The 8,457-nt window shown below is 40.0% G+C and overlaps 1 protein-coding gene across 2 annotated transcripts in view; it reads right to left on the bottom strand.

Annotated features, from left to right (window-relative positions):
* The window catches only part of LOC107662025 (slit homolog 3 protein-like), a 195,056-nt gene that overhangs the window by 19,705 nt on the left and 166,894 nt on the right, over positions 1-8,457 (bottom strand). For both annotated transcript variants that reach the window (XR_001631166.1, XM_016451881.1), the window contains exons 24-28: positions 7,155-7,226; positions 6,434-6,597; positions 5,245-5,369; positions 3,612-3,709; positions 1,279-1,418 (exon numbers count right to left, since the gene is read on the bottom strand). Coding sequence is in view for 1 of the 2 variants with exons in the window: in XM_016451881.1 (XP_016307367.1) it covers positions 1,279-1,418; positions 3,612-3,709; positions 5,245-5,369; positions 6,434-6,597; positions 7,155-7,226 (599 nt within the window). In the remaining variant the exon portion in view is untranslated. The remainder of the gene's footprint in view (positions 1-1,278; positions 1,419-3,611; positions 3,710-5,244; positions 5,370-6,433; positions 6,598-7,154; positions 7,227-8,457) is intronic.

Genomic DNA, 8,457 nt, shown 5'->3' with positions numbered 1-8,457 from the left:
TGAATAAAAGTATTGATTTCTATCAAAAAAAAAAAGAAAAAGAAAAAGAAAAAAACTTTTGAAAGGTAGTGTATTAATTTCTTTCAAAAAGAAAAAAATCTTACCAACCCCAAACTTTTGAACGGTAGGACCGTATTGGCCCGAATATAAGACAACCCCCCGTTATCCAGATGTACCTTTTGGAAAAAGGCTTTTTAAAAACCAAATCCAAGAAAAAAACATTGTCTTATATTCGGGTCAATACGGTATACGTCCCAATGTAAATGTAAAATATAAAAAGTCCCACAATGCCCATGGGCACAATGTTAAAACAGGAGAGAAACCATCATCAGTATATTAAATCTTCAACCTTCATTCTCCCCTTTCATTTCACCCACATAATTACATACTTTTATTTGAACTAATGAAAAATATATTCTCTGTTGAGAGTCTGATCTATAGCCAGTCTGGTACAGATGACAGTGAAATGGAGAGAATAAGATGAACACTGCATACTTTCTGTATGCAAGAAAAATCACAAATTAGATTTTTGTGAAATATCAGAGAAAATGGAGACTCTAGTTTTAAAAGACTTCAGTAAAAAAGCATCCCCCCTAGTTTCTATTCCTATTTTAATTCCTCTTTTAGGGGAAACCCCTGAGCCAAAGCTGATACTTTCATGAAACATAACTGAGAACTCCATTAACCTCTGAGCAATTACATTTCTCTCTTGCTTGGTTTAAAACTCAGTTTTTAAGACTGTGCTCTTTAACCGGACAGCTGTGTGTGCCCTACAAGCTTAAGGATGTGGCCAGGCTTATACCAAGTACCAACTGCACCCGCTCCAACGGAGGTGGCAAAGAGGAATGCCATTATAATGACAGGGCCAGCTAGGGGCAGTTGCACTTCCTATTTTGAGGAAAAGAAGAGAGAACAAGAGCAGTGGTGCCACTGGACGGCATTTGGCAGATCTGAAGTGGAAATAAACAGACAGTTTTAACAACAGCTGAACTTTAAATCTGCCTAGTCAGGACTTCTGTCAAAAGCTGGTTTGTTTAGTAAAACTGCCCACTACCATTCTTAACATGCATATTATTTTGGTTTCTTAATGTTTTCTTAGCCACCTCAGTTGTGGCTGGAGGATATAAATGCAATTGGCACAGTCATGCCAGTGAAATGGCCTCATTGCGGTAAGACTGAGACAGACAAATAGGGCAATATGACTAAGAAAATGGTAACAAAGGGTCTGAAACAGTCTGAATGCGTTTACAGGCTGGTTTAATGAGGTTTAACTGGTACCTCTGTAGTTCGGAGGGCAGATGCAGGTGTAGTTGTTGATGCCGTCCACACAGGTGGAGTTATTCTCACAGTCGTTGTCTTCACAGTCATCAGGATTCAGCTCACACTGTTGGCCCTCGTACCCAGGCGGACACACACAGCTAGAGGAATGGGAAGGCACAGGACAACGATCGATACTTCAAATGTTACAACAAAAGGAAACGCGTGGGTTTCAGTGATTTAGCTCTGTTGGGTGACACCCTGATACTGCCATACTGATTTGTTTCAGGTCTGCAGCCAGAACAGTGTCATTTGTTGCCATTCATGTCTCATTGTTTGGTCTTTAAATGTCAACCCAACATCCTTCATTAGTGCACTGCTCACAGCCAACAGGAACACTGAGTTCTGGTTTTAACATGTACTGGACACATTACAGGGATAGTTCAGTCACAAATGATAATGTTGGCATGAACACAAAACAAGATATTTATTTATAACACTCTATAAGCCCTTGTTTATTGAGAATATCAGAATTTTGTAAGAAGATCTTCAGTGAGTAAATTTGAACTCACTTTTTTTTTCAAATACACTTTCTTTGAGGAAAAGAACAGACTGAACATTCTGCTAAACATCTAATCCACCAAAATCAAGCAATATGATTACGAGTAGATGAGTCAAAAAGTTTAGTCAAAGCCCATATTTTCAAGGTCTTGGTCCTCGAATATGAGTCTAAGATCATATTTTGATGGTCCACAACTACATTTTCATGGTCTTGGTCCTTGAGTCTGAGTTCAAAAGCATATTGTCATTGTATTGGTCTTCTCTTGTTGGGAGCATGAAGACACTGTCTTGACTCAGACTCGACTATTTTCTGGCCTCGGTCCTAAATTAGACTCAACCCTCTTCTGGTCTCCATTTTGACTCAGACTTGACCCTCTTCTGGTCTTCGTCTTGAATCAGACTCAACCCTCTTTTGATCTTGGTTTTGACTCAGACATGATTTCTTCTGGTCTCAGTCTTGACTCAGACTCGACCCTTATCTGGTCTCTACTTTAAATCAGACTCAGCCCACTTCTGGAATCGGTCTTGACTCAGACCCGACTCTCTTCTAATCTCAGTCTTAACCTGAACCTGATGCTCTTCCGGTCTCAGTCTTGACTCAGACTCAATGTCTTCTGGGCTTGGTTTTGACCTCAGACTCGACCCTCTTCTGATCTCAGTCTTGACTCAGACTCGAATCTCTTCTGATCTCAGTCTTGACTCAAACTTGATCCTCTTCTGGTCTCAGTCTTGACTCAGACTCAGCCCTCTTCTGGTTTCGTTTTTTGACTCAGACTCTACCCTCTTTTGATCTCTGTCTTGACTCAGACTTGACTCTTTTCTGGTCTCAGTCTTAGATCAGACTCGACCCTCTTCTGGTCTCAGTCTCAACTCAGACTCGATGTCTTCTGGTCTTGGTCTTGACTCAGACTCTATCTCTTCTGGTTTCTCTCTTGACTCAAACTCGACCCTGTTCTGGTCTTGATCTTCACTGGGACTCAAATGAGCTGTTCTCAATTATATCACTGCAAATTACCTGCTGAAATTCCAAGCATCCCCTAATATTTGCATTTTTCTCTGTTGTTTTGCCTTTCTGTTGCTATCCATTAGTCTTGTAGGTCAGATCCATCAGTGACTGAGGCTCAGTGTTTGATAAACCTCCATCTCCATGGTGACTTGTTGAGCAATAGCAGTAAAACTTATCTCACTGTTTAGCAGAACCCACACCCATCTGTACCCTTCCACCCAGTCCCTGCCCACTGGCTGCCAACTCTCAGGAGCTACGCCAGCAACCGATATATTCCACCTCCAGACACATAAAAACACACAAATCTCTGGGCTCATTTGCTGTTTTTTGTAAAGTCATTGTGCAACTCTGTTCCTGCTGGATGTGAAGCGGCTGCCCTACAAAAATTGAATAGAGGCCTAACATGACATTACCAAAGTTGTTGGGAGATTTATAGGACACAGGGGACATTTATTGTGCCATTACAACAATCTGCCTGTCTCTTGCTTCTTTCAGATGTCCAGGGGTGTTACAAGCTTTGAATTTTTAATACACAGATTTTGTCCAGATGTGCATTGTAACACAGAACTTTCAAATTAAATTATTTCAGTTTTTAAATCTTATTTATATCCTTTTTGACACTTGTATTTATAGTGATAGGGGAAACACTGTGCAGGCTACATTCAGATTTATGTTGCCAGCATGAGCACCAAAAAAAAAAAAAAATCATAATTTCAAGCCACAGGTCCAACAACTTCACAGCTATTCGATGGCTGACAGAATATTATTTATACAGCTCTGAATGTACCTGTAGTGCCCGTCCAGTCCAGGTGTGAGGTGGCACGTGCCTCCATTAACACACGGCAGGCTGATGCAGGCGTTAATGGGGATCTCACAGTTACGACCCTGAGGAAAGAAAAAGCCTGTGAGCATGGATGAAGAAAGAGCGAGCTCAGGTTTTAACATGTCTGACCCTGCATACTGGGACAAAGGTCACAATCAGATGGACACTTTCAAAGGTGAAGAGGTTAAAGAAATAAAAAGCCATCATCTACGGTATTACATAATGAGTTCTGAGTAAAATGTCAACTTAAATGTTAACCACAATTTACCTTTCAAACAGGGTTAAGGAGTGGACATTAAAGCCAATGATTAGCGGTGCTTTCTATGGTTATTATTGTTGCTCATACTTATAATTAGGAATCCGTTTTAATCCCTTAACTTTTAATTACCATCCAGAACACCCTAGCAACCACATAGCAACCTAATAAAAACACTCAGAACATATTACCTGCATAGCCTATCCTGCAGCATTGTGGTGGCTAGTTTTGCACAGACAAGCACCACTCACATGTTCCTCAGCAAATGTAAAAATCTTGTTTGTTTACTAGTTCTATATCCAGGCCCAGAGCTGAGTTTAGTTTAATATCATGGTTTATGGAAGATGTATGTTGTGTCCTGATCCTTTTACACTCCGGGGCTGTAACTCCGTGACTAACACTCTCCATTTCAATTCCAGACAAAGGCTCTTGCCACTGATATGCCTGTTTCCTCTGCTCTCCTCAAAGGGCCCATATGCCTGTTTTCTTTCTCTCGGTCCCTCTGTTTTTTTCTCTTTCTCTCTTCCCATGTTTGACTTAATTCAGTACTCTAGAACATTCTAATTAATCTTCACTTATTTCGAGGACAGACGCGCACCTGCAACTGACCTTGAGAGCTGCGGTTTTAATTAAAAGACAGCTCACTGGTTCTGTCTTGTAGAGGGCGAAGGGTTGAGCTCTTATCTGTTCTTCAACAGAACAACACTGACAGGAATCCCATAACCAAACAAAAGAATAATGATTGCACGCTGCATCCAGAACACGCACACACATTCGTAAACCACTTTTTGTGTGAAACCGAGTCTGTTTGATATCAAACTTTGGTTCGTTTGGTTTTTTGAAGCAGTTTTTCAAGTGTTTTTCTTATGTGCATCAGCAATCTGCAACCCAGTCTGCTTGGAATGATGGTCTAAAGTTTGGTTCATGTTTATAATAGCAATCTGTTCAAACTCACGGAAGTGAACTGCTACTGATGCCGCATAATTTACATTTTTGTACATTACCGCCCGGTCACACTTATCATTTCTCATAGCTGCTTGTCTTTGAATAAATTGCTTTTGAAGAGCAGCTCACATTCTTCACATCCCTTGCAATACATTTGCCATCAGCCCAAGACCTCACCACCAAGGTCGCACCACTGAGTATGTATCCACTACACAAACAGCACCTGCCTGAGTACAATAGGAAATAATCAAGAAACTTCAGATCCAGCGAGTTCAGCTCGGTAAGATGGATGATGAGGCTCTCATGCATGTAATGATGCACATAACTCATAGGAGTATTCTGTACACGTGTGCACGCTGCCCGAGGATGTATGTGGGGCGGTGAATGATCACTCACCTTGTAGCCAAAAGGGCAGGTGCAGTGGTAGGAGCCTGTGACATCACTCACACATGTGCCGTTGTTCTGACAGGGACTCGCCCGACAGGGGGCGCACTTGGACATCAGATTCAAATCTGCTGGACCTGAAAGACACACAACACAACATGTGAAGCATAAATGTGTGGACAAGAAAGGGAACAGGAAATAAAAGGGAGTGGAGGTGACATTAAGGTCAACATGAAACAAACCTGACCATATTTCCTTGCAAAACTTTATCTGTGCATGTTATTACTAGAAAAAAATCGAAAAAGCAGAATTACCATTTATCAAAATATAATAACTTGTCTCTGCCTCTGAAACACTGTTATTTTTTGTATTATTTATGTTCTATTAAGTGTGTATTTATTATTTTGCATTAGCTTTTATTTTCAAGTTTTCACTTTAATTTAAGTTTGAATAATTTTGTTATGTGCTTTTGTCATTTTATTAGATTTTCTTAAATATTTCTATTTATTTCAGTTTTAGGTATTTAGTACTTTTTTCAGTTAGTTGCAAAGGCAGCATTTCTAATTTCCATTTTTAAAGTTTTTCATCTAATATTTATATTTTATTTATTTTAATTCAGCTTTATTTCAGTTACTGAAAACTTTTATTTTTTTATTTTTTTTTTATTTTTAGTTGTAGTTCACAACTATTTTTCAACCCTTATCCTTCAACCTGACTCCATTCTGGTATGTAATGTCCACTTTTAATGATCCAATAAATTCTGATCAAATCAAATCAATTCATACCCTACAGTTTTTTTCTCTCCTCAAATATCTTGTTTCATTCTGAAATATTGCCATTGCAAACTTAAACACTCAGAAAAAAGGTAGTAAACTGGGGTGGTACCCTTTGAAAAGGTACCAATACGTGCATTTTATGTACTAGTATGTACCATTTAGGGGTAAAGAAGGTACAAAGATGTACCTTTTAGCTTTGGTAAGATAGGCTACTGAGAGTTTTTTGAGAGTGAAGAGGCTCAGCATCACTGCTCTCACGCTTAGTTTTTGGATGTTGACAATATTATTCAGGGAGAGAAAGAGAGCGGAAATTGAATCAGGACATGGTGCAGACCAAATTTAAATGTTGTGTTTGCCATACAAGCACCATGGCTCAATGTGTTTGGAGCAGATGTGTTAACCAGCAGAAAAGAAGACAGACTCACCCTTGCACTGGAATTGACTGAGAGGGGTGGTAAGCAGCAGGCGGTCTGCCATGCCGGGTGGTCCAGTGCAGCGGGCGATGCCAGGCTCTTTAAACCCAGCCTTCACCCACTGAGACAACCAGCGCAGCTCGCAGTCACAGTACAGGGGGTTTGCACCCAGAGCCCTGGATCACACGACCGGGTGTTAAACTTTGTTTGAAAGGATAAATGCATTAGAATATCAGTATGATTCATTGGCCAAGTGGATTTTTCCTCGTGAATACAACTCTTCCTTACAAAGCCAACTTCTTCGGTTACTACAAACTTCCTTCAATTCAACAGGCCCTTTATTCCTCAATGGGGATTTTTCTCTGACAGTTCTTTTCAATGAGGAAACAAGGAGCTACAGTAGCCTCGCTCCAAACCGGCAAGAGGTACTACAGCCGGAGAGGAAAAAAAACACCACCACCATAAGCCTCCATAATAGATGCCTTTTAGCTGTAATAAAATTTACAAAGATTTCCTGTGGGGCTCGGTCTCCGAGCGCAAAGCACAAGGCTGCACTCTCTCTAGGTTGCACCCGGTAATGAGGTAAAACTTACATCGAGTCTAAAGACCTGAGTTGGTCTCTAAGACTGAGAATGGGAGTCCATCATTAATAGAGGCATGCTTTAACGCGCGCACACACACACACACACACACACACACACACACACACACACACACACACACACACACTTACAGATGAGACAGAGATGTCAAGTGGCTGAAGGCTCCCTCAGGAATAGTTGAAAGGTCATTTCCGTGGAGGGTTCTGAAAGAGAAGAATGAAAAGGAAATGAAAAAAAGGCATGGAGCTCTGGGAGTTGGTTTCATTGTTTTCCACACTATAAACGGAGAGAGAGAGAAAGAAAGGGTCATTCACGGCATTTAGAGCGGATTATAGAAAACCGCTGCCGTTTAGTGAGGCACCGGTGGGAACGGCAGATTTGCATTGAGATTTCATTGTATGCTGTGTCAGTCCTGTTTAATAATTTCTCCTGTTCTATTTTGGGCCGCTCGACCCACACATATACTCAGACCGCAACCTGAGAACATGATTGGACAGCTACAGGCCCTTGAGGCCACGTCAGCGCTGGCCCTGGGGCATTCTGGGAAATTAAAAAGTGACAATGATGACTGCCTGGCAGACTAAGCTTAAAGAGGCCGGAATAAGGTGGTCTGTTTACGGGATCTGTGCACACAGGGTGTTGATAACGTATCCAGCTTAATGCAGACAGATATCCAAGGGTGTCTCTTCAACTATAGTCACACATTTCAAACTTAATTTGTATTAAACAGACATTTCAAACAAACATTTTTATTAAACTGATCAAATCTGACAAAAGACATCTGTTTCGAATGCTGTTTTTTTCTCTGTTCTAAGAAACATAAAAAGTATCACGGTTTCCAAAAACAATTCCCAAACTTTTCAACGGTACTATAATTTTCGCATAATAAATATTGACATGATTCATGTTTATTTTGCACTTTGTTTTAGAGTATTATACTTTTAAATTATCATAGCAAAATTTATATTTTAATAGATTTTCGTACAATGAAAAAATAGGTGTAGAAATAATTACAAAGAAACAGCAAATGAATTAAACTAAATTTTGAAGCAGAAAAACTGATATAGCATTTTTTTTTGTAAACTGAAATCCAATAATCTTTGTTTTAATTTACAGCTTCAAAAAATATTTTTACAGTGTGGTTTTGAGTTTGAGTCTGTAAGCAGTCTGGTAAGCAACAAAAATAAATCATGAAGGCATGGTAAAATGTTTCCAAGACCATTTTAGTGTGACTTTCATATAACCAAAAGAAAACAATTTACCCACAGGACTTTAAGTGCTCTTAAAATCTATTGCTTTGTTCCTTCAGAACTTGCTTATGCTGTGAATGTGCTGTTCTAAAGCAGCTTTGTTCAGGCAGTAATCTCCTGAAGTTAAGTTCATAAGGCAGGTGTTGTGGTGCATGGGGAGTGTGTGTGTGTGTGTGTGTGTGTG

This window comes from Sinocyclocheilus anshuiensis, unplaced genomic scaffold (assembly GCF_001515605.1).
Source record: "Sinocyclocheilus anshuiensis isolate Anshui unplaced genomic scaffold, SAMN03320099.WGS_v1.1 scaffold535, whole genome shotgun sequence".
Classification (NCBI taxonomy): Eukaryota; Metazoa; Chordata; class Actinopteri; order Cypriniformes; family Cyprinidae; genus Sinocyclocheilus; species Sinocyclocheilus anshuiensis.
This window is presented reverse-complemented; position numbering and strand designations above follow the sequence as displayed.